This window comes from Sturnira hondurensis, unplaced genomic scaffold (genome assembly GCF_014824575.4).
Source record: "Sturnira hondurensis isolate 20B ecotype Veracruz unplaced genomic scaffold, ASM1482457v3 Scaffold0025370, whole genome shotgun sequence".
NCBI classification, from domain to species: domain Eukaryota; kingdom Metazoa; phylum Chordata; class Mammalia; order Chiroptera; family Phyllostomidae; genus Sturnira; species Sturnira hondurensis.
Window position 1 is genome coordinate 7,415,790 of NW_028098001.1, and position 15,806 is coordinate 7,431,595.

Below are 15,806 nucleotides of genomic sequence, written 5' to 3' on the forward strand. Positions count from 1 at the left end.
AACTAAACACATGCTTGGTCCAGGAGTCAGGGAAGACGACAACGGATCCTGGAGAAGGTAGAGCGATGCAGGTCCAGCTGCTGCTTCCCAGCAGCTCAGTGCATCAGCGTATCAGCAACGACCTGCCACAGCAGCTGCTGCTTCCCCTTTACCTTCCAAATCTCCCAAGCCTTGGTGCCCAAGCTAATCAAATATATCGGGAAAGGAAATTCTAGGAAATGTAGTTCAGCCTAGACAAATGGACACTTTACAAAGCCACCACGAAGTTATTCATTATGTCTCTTTTCTTTGAGGAAAAGAAGATGGAGATGTGTTTTTTGTAAGATTATTTGCACTGTGTATAAAATTTCACTTTTTCACTTTTTTTAGTATTTCCATAAGTCATTGTGCTGTTTTCTGGAGTTTACTGTTAATGTCAATCAGCAATCAGTCTTATTTTGTTCTTTGAAAGCAATGCATCTTTTTATCTGGTTGCGCTCATTATGGTCTTCTCTTTGATCTCTGGGTTTCAGTAGTCTTACTATGATTCACCTATTTTTTCTTTATATTTAATAATGTTTGGGATTCATAAAGCCTCTTGAATTTGTCTTGATAACTTTCATATGATTTAGGAGATCCTTAACCAACAATCAAATCTTATTTCTGTTTTCTCTCACTTCCCCTTTTGGGACTCTAATTATTCATATATTAAAACTTTCCTCTGTTCTAAATGTCTTATTTTTTTTCATATTTTTATCCTGTTTTCTCTTTGTGCTTCAACCTGGGGTATTTTCTACTGATTTATTTTCCAGATTGCTAAATCTCTCTCCAGCTAATGTGAGATAAAAAAAAAAGCAGTCTGCATGTTCTGTTGTCTCTTTTTATGATGGTAACTTTGTTAATTTTTTTCTAGAGAATGAACAAAATAAACAAAATAATTTCTCTAGCATAGCTGTTCAAAGTCTTCTTTATAATTAATAATATAGAATAATTGTTTCTAATTACTTTCTGGTGGTAGCATATAAATTGGAGATTATTGTCAATTTGGGTAAAGCCTCCATTATGTTTTTCCATATTTGGAACAATTATCCAGACTAAAATCTCCTTGATACATCAAACCTCATTTCTCCTCCATAGTCCACATCCTTCTGGTGTTGGGTTTCTTTGGACACATACAAATTGCAATGAGACCTCGATTTCTGCACCTTTGATTAAGGCAACGAGTGAGTGTGCACAGAGGGCAATAAGATATTCTTGGAATCACAACAACTTGCAATAACTTAGTTCTAAGCCAAGGTGAATGTGAACAACACAAATATATCCCACTAAACCAAAACTAAACCTGGAACAACTTTCCCTTAGCTAGATCTTCAAAATGCCCACGGCCATTCCAACTCTGACAGGAGGCAAATTGCAATGAAGGAGAAATTGCAGCAGAGGGCGACAGCAGTCGCCATTGATCATCCTGTCAGTTTAAATGTCTTATGTCTGCAAACTTTATAGGAAAAAATAACAATGAGAACACACTGCTAGGGCCCCTCCTCCACAGTCTTGGAGGGGGCTGTGCAAGTGAGGGGCCTTGAAGTTTAAGCTTTGTTAGCTTCAGGGTAAATCTGTCTTGTGTTTAAATATTAAAGACCCTCCAAAAAGTCAGCTCTGGGATAATCATACACCAAGAAAGGAGAGCTCAGTCCTTGGCCTTTATATAAATTTACATACAGGGTCTTGGGGAGATTCAGTACCACATCAAACCCTGCCCCCTAACAGTCTCATTTCAGTAGGACTTTCTGAGGGGAGGGGTAAGAGAGCAATAATTGTTACCCAGATTCCTCCTCCCTCCCCAAATCTTCAGTCAAATGTATTGCTCCCAGCTCTCCTGCTCTCACTCTCAATGTTCTCAGGGACAAAAGTGGTGAGGGTGTTCTGAAATACATTATCCTTTCAAAAGGCCAAAATGAATAAAGCCTTGACTACTCCACTCCCCATTCCCCCAAACCCACTGAAATAGTCTTTAAAAAGAAAGGCCATTACGCATGCTGGGTTTACTTCTCAGCTTTTCTAGTAGGCTAAAGAAGCTGATCTTGAAATTCAGGGTGTAGCCACAGAGTATCGGCTTCGAGTGCTGTAATCTTAACTCTAGGTGCAGCCACATGCAAGCTGTGCGCAGTTAACTGTGTTTATTGTACCACAAAAAGCAAAATGTAAACATACTTGGCTCTTAAAACTTCAAAGAATGGACAGCTACCCTCTGTCCCTGTTTATTTTATGGAACACCATCTGCTGAGCTGTTAGGGCAAGAGGCAGAGTGGTGCAATGCACAGACGTTAAGCCCTGAGAGGTATTTGAATGTGTGTTTTCTCATGTGAAACACAAAAAAGATGTCTAAGATAATATTTAAATGTTTTTTGTTAATTTATCTGTTTTTAGTTTAGTCAAGGTCTGGAAGAAGCATTTTACCTGATTATTTCATCTTCAATAATTATCTATGTATTTATGTATGTACATATTAACATTTTTGCCCATCTGTCCCATTGGAATAAGCAATGATCTGAAGAAATAATGCTTCTACTTTTAACACATTGAGGTCCCTTTACATAGGGGAATCTCAAATTGCTTCAAATGCTATTCATTACTTTTCCAATCTGAATTTGAACTACCATTTATCAAATGCCTATAATATGGCAGAAATAGTTACCCAATCCTCTGGCATGACAGCCAGGTAATCGGAGCTATTTCCAAGCACATAATGAAGCTACAGTTGCAATAAGTTTATTCCAACCACTCTGGAGTGCAAGATCCTTACTCATGTATGTATTTATGTTTTACATTATTAATCTCCAGGTTACCTCGACAGACTTATAGATTTTCTATATGAAATGGGATTTCATTGCCTATATTTTTGTCTCCATCTGAAATTTAACTATTCTTTTTCAGGGGGAGCATGCAAGTCACTAAGTGAAGAAATGATTATCTGGCAAAAGTTGATGGAGAAGATTTAAATGTGCTGTTTATTCTCCAGTATCTGCATTAACATCCATGTGCACACAAAGCCATTCATATTAATTTTTAAGCAAATTCAAATAAGGGGAGAGAGATAAAAAAGCTCAGCTTACCTGTCACAAAAGTGACTGTTACACTACACATACTGTGACCATATAAATTGCATCTAAATGTTTTCTGATACTGTGCACTCGTTTTTTGAATAAAGGTGCACAAAATGTTCATGAGGAAAACAGGGCCTTTTACTGTGACTCCTACAACAAAAATTAACTGGAACTACAGGCACATGGATCTGTCAACTTTGAGCTCTGTCTAGCCCTGAAAGGTTTGAGAAAGTGGAGCCTAAACTGATTCTAGGGAATATGTGAGTTCCTTTTTCTTAGGGAAACAAGATCTCAAACATTCCTTGGACATGAAAAGGACATGATTTGATGCTTTGAGCACAGACGCTGAAAATGTGAGCCCTTTCTGGAAGGAGACGTGGTATCTGGGTGGGGCCAGGAGCTAAGGCCCTGCTGACAGCCAGCTGTGGTTCGGGCACTTTGTCACACCCCTGGGTTCAGAAAGGGCTGGTTTAAATAGTAGTTAAGAGCAAATTGGGTACAGGGGGTCAAATATATGACCACAAAAGGCAACTAGCCTTTGAGTGGTAAACATGCAATAGAGTACACAGGTCGAATTATAGTGCTACACACCTGAAATTTATATGTCATTAACCAATGTTACGTCAAATTTAATTCTTAAAAAGTGGGTAAAGTCAATGAGACAGTGCTTACATTTGCATTTACAAGTGCTGAAAACTCATTTTAGATACAGAAATTATACTGAAGTGTGACCTCTCCTACATCCCTCCGGTATTCTGTTCCCAGGGAGCATTTCTGCTCAGTCAGAAGGTGGATGCATCACCCATGGCACCAGAATAAGAGGCAGCGGCTCAAGGCAGAGACTCTATCAACCCATTCTTACCAGAATGTGAAACCTCAGAAGCACTTGATGTTACAAACATCCATATTATAAAAGAATATTTATTGTGTTTCTGAAGTTGTTCTAGGAGCCATAAATCTCCTACAAGCACCTGGTATAATAGAGAAGAGCTGTTATGAAGAGACAGTTTCTTCCTTCTTCCTGTAGTTCTCTTGTGTTCACAAATTGTCCTGAAAAGCAATTGTGCCAGCACAAAGGGTAATTTTTGTTTGTTTTTGAATTCTATGCATACTTCCTTCCTTTCTGTGCCACCTGTTTTGACAGGAAATCTCACAACCCAAGGTCAGTGCTACTTTGACAGACAGAGAAAACGGCAGCTACCACTTATTGAGCAGTTACACTGAGGTAGGGAATGTTCCTCCCATTTTGCAGACGAGGAAATGAAGGCTAAGAGGACACAAGCATCTTGAGCACAGACATGTGAAGCAGGAAACAGGCCCAGGATTCAAACCCTGGTTTATCTGAACTTGGAGTCTGTGGGATCTCTACAATTGCAAAAGGGAAAAAAAATCCAGAAATATAATGATGTGAAATTCTGACAAGTAACTCCATTGGACATTGCCTCTCCAGGGTAAACATCTCCAGTTGCCCCAGTCCTTCTTTTCATGATCTTTAGAGACACTGTCTCTATCCTGGTCACTGTTTTCGAGACCTACGTCAGTTTGTGAAATGTCCAGAACAAAGCACAGTGCACACAGTGCTCCAACTGTAACTAAGCTGAGCAGAAAAGACGGCTGACCCCCCTCGGAAGAAGCATTACACTGAAAAAGAAGTACAGGCCAGCTTCAGAGCGCAGTGCTTCGTGCAAGATGGTTCCCAGTGCCCAGTGGTGCTAATAAGTCGTTGCTGTGGCCAGCTATGATGGAAACTTGTAGAACCTTAGTCACCACTTCTTCTCACATGGCGTCTGCATTCAACTCCACTCTGTGGTCTTTCTTAACAGACCGATCACCAAGACAGGTGTTCCCGCCGCCCCCACTCTCGTGCAGTTTATCCAGGGGGAAGCATTGGGTATTTGAAGGCTCTGCCTCTTGCTGACATTCTGCAGGGCCACATTCTCACACTGAAAAGAAATCTATCAAGGTCCAGAACTTAAAAGGAGCAGAGGAGAATAGGGTCCACAGTTTTCACTCCACCCTCTTTGTCCAGTTCTGCCTTCTCTCATTTCTCCCCATCCCTAGCTTTCTGACCTCAAGAGGGTGTTATTGTTATTACCACATACCACTCTTTTTGCATTGTTTGTTTCTCCCAAACAAAATAAAAGGTAGAAGAATGAAACCTTTGTATTAAAAGCATAGAAGTAATCGTGAATAGAATCGAGAAGGTGGATGGTTCAGTAGAGGTACTTTGTCCAGGACACGCCCATCATCCTGCCTGTCGTTCCACAAAGACCCAACCCCGTCCTGCCTCTTCCTTAGAGTCGTCCTCCTCGCCCGGCAGTTTCTCTCTCCCTGGTGTCTGTGCCAGAGGCTGCAAGATCCTTGAGGTCAGGGACATTTGTCTAGAAAATTATGCATCTGCCTCTCACTGGGTCCCTGAATGCCACCTTTGTTTGGGTCATTGCTAACATTGTGGAAAGCCTGGCCCTCTAAATGTTAGCGCTCAGGGAATCACCCAGAAGTGAGGCCACCCGGAAGGTCACCTTAACAAGAAAGTACCTCGGTTCAACTGTGCCTCGCAGAAGGTGTCTCAGTAGAAGCAGATCATGTTTTAAGACCATGGATGGAGTCTGGTAAGTGCTAGTTATGAACAAGGAGTGGACGTGGAAAGGGATGATCAACTGCAGAGACAAGGCTTCGGGATCTTATCACGATGACAACCCTTTGGAAACTGGGTCTCCATTCTGGGACCCTGGGATCTCTGTATAAATCAAACCAAAAAAAAAAAAAATACAATCAAACAAAGGTTTGGTTTACTGGGTATGGAGAAGCTTCATCCAGTAGTAAAATTAATGTAAATTGCTGATCTTCCAAAATAGACTGCATCATTCTTTGAATTTTGGATGGAATGTGTGAGTATATGGAATAATTTTGGAGGCCATGGGTGTTGAGAGATGGTAAGGATGTCCTGAGAGACCCTGCACCGAAGCTCCTACGGTCTGCCGAGCTGGCCCTCACGGTGCACAGAAAAGAGCTCTGAGACGGGGTCTCGTCCCCACCTCTCTTCTGCTTTCTGTACTGGCTCTAGAAGCTGAGGCTGGCTGCCCTCTGAGTTCTCTTTTCTTTTCTTTTTTTTTTTAATTATTTTTTTAAATTTTATTTATTTATCTTTAGAGGGGAAGGAGAGAGAGAAACATCAATGTATGGTTGCCTTTTGTGTGTCCCCTGCTGGGAGTTGGCCTGCAGGGAACCAGCCTGCAACCCAGGCATGTGCCCTGACTGGGAATCGAACCACGATCCTCTGGTTCGCAGGCCCGCGCTCAATCCACTGAGCTACACCAGCCAGGGCTGAGTTCTCTTTTCTCACCTTTAAAACGAGGGCATTCAACTTTGTGACATCTACTACAACTTCCAGCTGCAAAATTCTGCTTCTAAGCTATTCTTATTCTAAGAGACATAACTTCATGTTCATTTCTACACATCTTTACTTTTAGCCAAACTCACACCTAGAAATGGGTCCACAAAAGGATAACATGAAAGAACTTGCTCTCTCTCTCGCTCTTTCTCTCTCTCATATACATAGAAAATGCTACCAGTACTTCCTGGGGTTGGGAGAGTGATTTTTATGATGCCTGTTTACCTACAGGATTTCTAATAGGATATGAAGTAAAGTTAAAATACGCTCATCAAACATAGACGGAATTAAATTGTTCTTTTGCCTATTGTTCTTTTTTATAGATAGGCTTTAATAAATAACCTTGGAAAATCATTTAAAGAGATGGAACACTCTCATTGTTCTAGCTCTTTTGTGGTGATGATGACAAGATTTTATTAAAAAGGATATTCAATGAACTGTATGTGAATGGCTTTAAATTTGTTTTTCTAGCTTCACTTCTCTTTTTACATACACTGTAAAGAACAGAGACACAAGGATTCTCATCTAGGTTATGAGCCAAAACAAATGATCAGGTTACACCTGTTTGGCTTACACTGCCTTGGAAACCACTGGGCTCCATTTTCCTAAGTCTAAAGCACTAATTCCCTGTCAGGCAAATAATTTAATCAACTCATGATTTTTTTTTTATCAAATGAGCAACCAACAGGATCTCTTCTTAATCTCCACATCTGTGTCAAGAGGTAAGCTTATTTCTCTTATGATAGTATTTATTTAATAGGAAAATGGCATTTCTTGTAATTGGGTAGTCATTACTTCTTTCTAAAAATTTTCAGAGAGGAAAGTAATCCTAATTATTATAAACCTAGACATACTAGGTTTATATGTCTCTAAAAACTGTTCAGTTTTGTGCCTCATCAAAGATGCCCTTTCTGGATAAGCTGCCTCTAAGTTATGCCACTCGATTGCAATGTGTTGTTGACTGGGGGCTTTTGGAGGCTGTGGCCAAGTCAGAATTCCCGGCCTGAGCACAGTGTAAGTGGATGCGAATGAGTGGGGCGATGGGGGCATAGAAGAACAGCACAAGATTTTTCTGGGCCCGTTTCTGTATGACTTGAGGACAACCTTTGCACGTTCCTAAAAAGTGATCCTGTAAAAATGACAACAGCTTTATTCACATAGGAAATTAAAATACCAGACAAGTGGCATATGTGTACATATTTCAGACTGCACGGGTATATTCTACTCAGCATTGCTCACGGAAACCTCAGTGTTGACAATTTATATTTTTAGTACACTCTTAGTTACAGGCATAAAACTTAAAATTAGGTGTAAAATCATTTCACACTCTAGGCGAATCCTTGGACTTATGGATTTTTCTTTTTACAAAAGAAAAATCAAACATCACGAAAACAATAAAATGTAAAGTAACTAAAATTTAGTGAACAAAAAAAGTTGCTTTGCTGAAATTCAATCGCTACTTATCAGGAGAATAAGACACTGACTGCAGAAGCTCGGGTCCTTTGAGCCGGTCCTGCCTCGCCCACCACGGGCTGGGTAACGGCTTCTTCTTCCACCCCTCGTCTCCACTCCAAGTACTTGCAGCTTCGTTCACGCTGCACTCTCAACACGGCTTCACCTGGCTCTCTCTTGAGCATAATCGATCATGTGTTGTTTCTTATCAGCCCAGATCTTTTAAGTTCTGCAACTTGGTTCCAGTGTGATTTTAAGTATGATGTGTCTATCAGAAGTCAGCTGACATTTTCTGCAAAGGGAGAATTAGTCAATATTTTATGCTTTGCGGACCATCTCTGCAACTGCTGAACTCTGTTATTTCAGCATAAAAGCAGCTGTAGACAACAAGAAACAAAAGGGAATGGCTGTTTTCCACCAAAAAACCTTTATTTGCAAAACAGGTGGTGAACTGAATTGTGGTTTTCCAAATTTACTTGGAATTTTTAATCAAATTATTAAATGGTTGAATCAACATTGATGTCAGTAATGAAAACTGTTGCTGTAAGTTGAACATTTGAATTATTTGAGCAAATAGAAATGAATATAATATTTCCTGTCAATATTAATATTAGATACGACAGCCAAGTGATATGAAAATTACTTTCCCTTCTCATTTTTTTTTTAGCCAAATCTCTCAGTGTGGTCGATGGGAAGAGTAAAGGCCCTTAAAGACTATATGAACAATTTATTCTATAGCAAAACCCACAGCAGTTGAGACTGCACACCTCACCTGAGATTCATATTTGCCATTTTTTAGGCTAAATGTAACTAATAGATATTTACTAAACAGTTACTTCATGCTAAGCCCTTTGGAGGACACAAAACAAGTAGAAAACATGGCCTTCAACTCCAAGCAACATATATGGTGGAGAAATGATCTATGTAAGACTAATTAAGATGTTAGATCATCAAATGCAAAAATATGTGCTGAGGCTTAGGGGCTAAGAAATTTCAAGAGAGAAAAGTCACAACTTGGAGGGCTATGAAGAGGAGGTAGGGCAGAAAAGAGGAAGGAGCAGTGCAAGCAAGTGCATGGGGATGAGAACCACTCGTGGCCTTGAGATGGGAGCCATGGGTAGGTGGAGGGGGGAGGATGAATCATTTGACCTAAGTGGGTGTTGGTGAATGTTGGTAGACAAGATGTTGGGGACATCTTCTGCTTGCTTTTCTTGCAGAGATGGAGCAGGATGGCCCAGACCTCAAGTCCAGCTAGGAGTTAAGGAAGTGGGGACCTGAGAACGGGAATGCTGAGTTTAATGGAGAATGGAGCGACACAGTTCAGGTCGAGATAGAGGGGCTGGAATCAAGGAGAGGCGTGGCTGAGAGTCCCAAGTGTTTCTGGGGAAGTTTCTAAGATCTAGAGAGGCTTGTTCCCATTCATTTCTGAATTTTGCACTGTTATTTAGGCACTGAGTGTGCAATAGTGGACAATCAAGGCACTTGCTTAGATTGCCAGATAAAATATATGTAGATTGCCCATTTAAATTTAATTTCTGGTAAATAATGAATACTTGTTTCGTATAAGTATCCCAAATATTGGGCAGCATACTTATACGAGAATTATATTCATTATTTATCTGAAATACAAATTTAACTGGATATTCTCCATTTTCATTAGCTCCATCTGGCAACACTAATCTCCTCTCTCATAAACAGATATTGATCATGTAAGTAAGTATGTGATTGTAAGTTATAAGAGGCATGAAGGAAAAAAGGCCAATATTGTAAACAAAGAAGATTAAATTTAGATTGGTAGGGTCAGAGAACGCCTCTCTAATTCAGGCAAAGGAATGAGAGCACCACAGGCGGCAGAAACAAAGTGGCGGTCAGGGCTCAAGAAGGGAGTGAGAAAAGGAGCATGCCTGGAATTCATCACCCTGGACACGTGCACAGTGAGGTGGGGCAGACAGGCAAGGGAACCGCTGTGCAGGGCTTAGCCATCCAGGGAAGTATTTGGCCCTGTTTTTCTATCTTAAATGCAATGGGAAGCCCTGTTAGGGTTTCAAGCAGAGAAATGAGACAATATAACTCCCATTTTAAATCTTAATCTGGTTATGGAATGGAGAATAAGTTGGAAGAGGCCAAGATGAGAAAAGGGGAGACAGATACCAGACAATGGATGAGGGAGGCTTGGATCAGGGTGATGGCAGGACAGATGAACAAAAAATAAGTTTTGGGCTGTATATTTTGAAGGTAGAAACTTTGGACTTGAAAGATTGGATGTGGGGTTCAGGACAGAGAGGAGGTGAAGGACAACTTCTGTGTTTCTGCTTTCGACACTTGGATGGAGGGTGGTGTGGTTTGCTGAGGTGGGGGGCACTGAGGAGGGACAGTGTTTGAGGGGGAGGTCGAAAATGAAGTAAGCAATAGCAAGAGTTCACTCCTGAACATTGACAGTTTATGAGATGGCATCCTACAGACGTGCAGGAGGCAGCTGGAGCTCACAGATGAGCAGTCTGGATGGGAAACATACAATTTGGGGAGTTGTTGACATGTACATAGAGACAAGACAGATTGATTAGAGACAGACAAGACTCAGCACAGGATTTTCCTACATGGTAACCTTCCAGGAATATATTAATATGATTGACTTGTACATGTTTATTCTATATAAACAGACTTGCTCAACTGTTACAAAAACATACATGCATAAAAGAGTGATAATTCTGACTTCCTGGTGTTTTGTTTTTATTAAGCTTATTTTCTTCAGTTTATTTTGTATGTTCTTTTTTGTAAAAAAACAATCATGGGCAACACAGGAAATCCTGAACAAATAAAATCATAAGAACTTTTTTATTGATAAGCATTAATATTTTGTTATTCCTCCTTTTGTCCCTATTTCCATTCCCTATACAAATAGTTCTCCATAAACATTCAGATTATTTGAACTACTATTGTTCCCTTAAATTCTAAATAGGCTTCCATTCACCCACATTTTGGGGAAACTTTTTTTGTAAAAAAAATATATATGATATATATAGGTAAAAATATAACATAAAATTTAGCATTGCAACTATTTTATGTTCACACAAATTAATTACTACTATCTATTTTTAAAACCTTTTCAACCTTAAACAGAAACTCTAACTATTAAGCAATAACTCCCCATTTTAATTCCTTCAAGTCCCTCCCTGGTAATGCCTATTTTCTATCTCTATGAATTTTCCAGATGCTTCATATAAGTGGAATCTCACAATATTTACTTCACTTACCATAATGCCTTCAAGGTTCATCCTTGCTGAAGCATGTAGCAGAACTTCCTTCCTTTTTTAAAAGAATGTTTTATTTATTTATTTTTAGAGAGAGGGGAAGGAAAGGAGAAAGAGTGGGAAAGAAACATTAATGTGTGGTTGCCTCTCATGTGTCCCCCACTGGGGTCCTAGCCCGCAACCCAGGCATGTGCCCTGACGGGGAATCAAACCGGTGACCCTTTGCTTCATAGGCCCACACTCAATCCACTGAGCTACACCAGCCAGAGCAGAACTTCCTTCCTTTTTCTGACTTAATTCTTTAGTTTTTCCATTCATCTGTTGATATAACTTGACTTGGTAGCACCTTTTGCTTATTGAAAATAATGCCGTAATGAACACTGGCATTCAATCTCTTTGAGTCATCGTTTTTATTTTTGCGGGGGGGGATATCTAAAAGAGGAATTGCTGGGTCATACGGTAATTTCATGTTTAAAATTTTTAAAAGGTTTTTTAAATTTATTTATCTTTAGAGGGGAAGGGAAGGAGAGAAGGAGAGAAATATCAATGTATGGTTGCCTCTCGTGAGTCCCTCGCTGGGAACTGGCCTGCAACCCAGGCATGTACCCTGACTGGGAATCAAACCGCAATCATGTGGTTCGCAGGCCTGCGCTCATCATGTTTAAATTTTTGAGAAAATGCCACACTTTTTTCACAGTGGCTGCACCACTTTACATTCCCATCAGCTTTGTACAACGGTTCCACTTTCTCCAACACTTGCCAACACTTGTTAGTTTACTTTTAAAAAATTGTACTCATCCTAGTAAGTGTGAAGTAGTATTTCATTGTAGTTTTGATTTCCACTTCCCTAATGACTAATGACAGTGAAATCTTTCCATGTGTGTCCATGGATATGAACTAAGGAGGGTGGGGATGTGGGTGGAGGGGATGTGCAGAACGGAGGGGAATAAAGGGAGGGAAATGGGACAACTGTAACAGTATAATCAATAAAATATATTTTTATTTTATTCTTTTTTCTGTGTCTGTCACACACATGCCCACTTTCTACTTCGCTAAGAAAGAGGTGTTTAGCTGTGTAGCAAGTCCTTTCCCAGAGAGGAATGCCATAACTGCCACCATCAGGGCAGCTGCAGACCAGTAGCTGTGGAAATTATATTTTTAAGAAAGAAATCTTTCCATGTGTGGATTGGCCTTTTGCATATCTTCTTTGGAGAGATGTTCACCCAAGTTTGTGCTCATTTTTTGAGTTGTCTTTTGTTGTTGAGTTTTAGTTTATATATATTATATATTTTGAATATTAAGACCTTACCAATATGACTTACAAATATTTTTTCTCATTTTGTAGGTTTGCTGTTTTTTCTTTCCTGATAATATTCTGTGATGAACAAAAGTCTTTTAATTTTGATGAAGTTCAATTTATCATTTTCTTTTTGTTGCTCATGTTTTTGGTGTCATATCTAAGAATCCATGACCAAGTCCAAACTCATAAAGATTTACCACTATGCATTCTTTTAAAAGTTTCATGGTATTAGCTCCTATCGATCCATTTTGAGTTAATTTTTTTAATGATGTGCAGTAGGAATCCAACCGTACTCCTTCACATGTGGAAGTCTGGCTGTCCCAGCACCTTCTTCGCATTTCCACTTTTACTTTAGATCGAACGTTTGGCAGAATTTTGCAACTTTCCAAAATTACTCCTGATATTGAAAATATCAAATATTTACTTTCTAAAAATATTGATTAATCACCTTTTCCAGATTGAATTCCTGTGCAGTTAAGTGAAAGGAGAAAAATCATAGACTTGCTTCATTAGAATTGGTAAGTAGAAACTCTTTAAAAATTGAGAATAAACCTTAGTGATTTAATAAAAGAAATAAATTAAAGATCCTTATTAAAATAAGGCGACAACACAAATTATTAACATATAAAACAATATAGCCCTTGCTGGTGTATGTCAGTGGGTTGAACACAAGTCTACAAACCTCAAGGTCACCAGTTTGACTCACGGTCAGGGCACAGGCCTGGGTGGCAGCCCAGGTCCCTAGTTGGTGCAAGAAACAACTAGTTGAAGTTTCTCTCACACATTGATGTTTTTCTCCTTTTCTTTCTCCCTCCCTTCCTGTCTCTAAAAATAAGTTTAAAAATCTTTTTAAAAATATATACATATATATAAATTTTAAGCTAATAACTTCACTGCTTTCAGGTGCTTAAAGGGTTACTAAATGGAGATTCCTATTTTCCACCTTCACAGGAACAGAACTAGGGAAAAAATATATTTAACTTGGAATTAGAAAGACTTTACAGACTTTACTTTGAAATTAAGAAGAAGTTTTCATGATAAATAATAAAATAATATCAATAATAATAATACTTATTGAGCACCTACCATATGTCAGACTGTTTTGAACTCCATGGGATAGGCACTATTATCACAGATAAACTTGGACTTGAACCCAAGTTCAATGCTGTGCCGAGGCTCAGCCACTATGCTAAGCCAGCTGTTAAAAGTGAACTAACACAAGAACACTCCCCACCCCGAGGAAGACCATTGCCTCTCCATCAGCAGAGAATTTCAAAGTAGATTGAACATTTATCAGTCAAATGAAATTCATAATCCTGACACAGTGGATGATATCAGTCTTTGGATTCCGTTCAAATACCTCCCCCTTTTAAAACTGCTTTTTTTTTTTTNACACTCCCCACCCCGAGGAAGACCATTGCCTCTCCATCAGCAGAGAATTTCAAAGTAGATTGAACATTTATCAGTCAAATGAAATTCATAATCCTGACACAGTGGATGATATCAGTCTTTGGATTCCGTTCAAATACCTCCCCCCTTTTAAAACTGCTTTTTTTTTTTTTTTTTTTAGCAAAACAGTCTGTATCTACTTTACCTTTCTCCCTTCTCTAAAATGCCCAGCAGAGCACTTCAAAATGTTCTGTAACTTCACATGAATACCTGCCTGGGAACATGAACAGATGTCCAATGACACACATTGTAGGGAAACATAACACCTTTTATTATTTTACAGTCTCTGGGGCTTCATTTTAATGATTCATGGAGACATTAACCTTTCAGGTGGATTTGAGAATCCTTTTTATTTAATACAATTTTGTTTGTGTTCTGAAACCAAGGACATTGGAGTATTTATTTCCTACTGAATAGAGAGCAACGTGTACATGTATCTTTGTTTTCTCTAAAAATAGCTCTTAACCTTCATCCATGTCCTCAGGGCCCTCACGTGTGGGCTTGCTACATACTGTTCCCTCAGGAGGAAACAATGTGATGTGCTCCAACAGGTGTCCTGTTAGAACAATATCCCAATTTTCCTAACCCCTTAGTTCCCCTCACAGCCATTTCCATGATACTCCCCTTGCTGAGCCTATGAAGTAAAAGGCAATTATTTCTGTAATAGGAAATGAGGCCTGAAATGGCAAGGTTTTCACCTGAGACATCACAAAGTATATTAATGGCAGACCTGAAACTCCAATCCACATCTTCTGCTTAAGCAGTTTCAACTGGAGAGATTTGGTCTTATTTCTCCAGGGTACATTTAGAAATGTCTGGAAACACTGTTGGTTGACACAAATGGGGGTAGGAGGTGGTGATAACAAGTATGTAGCTGATAGTGGCCAGGGATGCTGCTCAACACCCCACAGTGCACAGGACAGCGGCAACAGAGAATTACCCAGCCCAAAATGGCAATAGTGCCACCACTGAGAAACTGTTTTGAAAGAGTGAAATTACTTTGTGAGGTGTGTGGTTGTCTGGCCACTGTGCTGTACACCTGTGCAATAGTGTTGAAGATGGACTGTGCTTTAAAAAAAATTGCACCCGTTTGTCACTTCTACCTAGACTTCATTTCTTCCTTCCCTGGGGTCAGACTTGCATCATGGTCTGATAGTTTCCTGAGCTTCTCCTGGCTTCCTTCCTGTTTCCTTTCACAGGCATTTTCCCTAATAAATTTCTTGTAATTTAAGCAAAAATAAAATAATGGAAATTGGATTGGCACCCTGCTCAAAAGCACTAAACAGAGAGTGGAAATCACACAATGGGCCCAACTGACAAAATCTAGGGCCCAGCCCACAAAGTTCAATTATTTTTTTTGCCTCCAATTTTTTTATTTAATTATTTTTCAAGTACACTTTTCTGTCTATTACTCCCATCCCATCCCACCCCCCATGCTCCCCCCTCCCTCCCATTTCCACCCTTCTCAGTTGTTGTCCATGTATCCTTTATATAAATTCCTCTAAATCCCTCCCTTATTTCCCCCGAAATTCCCTCCCCTCTCCCCTCTGGTCACTGTCAGCCAGTTCTCTATTTGATTACAGTGGCTTGTAATACAGTTTGATATCAGGTATTGTGATCCCTCCTACTTTGTTCTTCTTTCTTAACATTGCAGCTGCTATTTGGGGTCTTTTATGGTTCCATATAAATTTTTGAAGTGTTTGTTCTACGTCTGTGAAATATGCCATTGGTACTTTAATAGGTATTGCATTGAATCTGTAAATTACTCACAAAGTTCAATTATAAACAAGACAGAAGCAGAATGTGCCAGAAAGATGATGTCACTGAAATGAAACAGAAGGCTCCCCAGGTTTTTATCAGCTTTTATACAGAAAGAA

General features: G+C 39.5%; 1 protein-coding gene and 1 non-coding gene across 4 annotated transcripts in view; one reads left to right on the top strand and one right to left on the bottom strand.

The window, feature by feature from the left end:
- The first annotated feature begins 7,062 nt into the window (after positions 1-7,062).
- The window catches only part of GJB7 (gap junction protein beta 7), an 86,615-nt gene continuing 77,871 nt past the window's right edge, over positions 7,063-15,806 (top strand). For 2 of the 3 annotated variants that reach the window (XM_037039419.1, XM_037039418.1), the window contains exon 1: positions 7,063-7,199. In XM_037039419.1, coding sequence (XP_036895314.1) covers positions 7,132-7,199 — 68 coding nt within the window. In that variant the 5' untranslated portion in view covers positions 7,063-7,131. Of the gene's footprint in view, positions 7,200-12,937; positions 12,999-15,806 lie in introns of all 3 variants that reach the window. The other variant, XM_037039417.1, reaches the window with a different exon arrangement.
- Positions 12,197-12,329, bottom strand: LOC118982419 (small nucleolar RNA SNORA41). Its single transcript, XR_005065545.1, has one exon. It is a non-coding gene; the product is annotated as a small nucleolar RNA SNORA41 (small nucleolar RNA).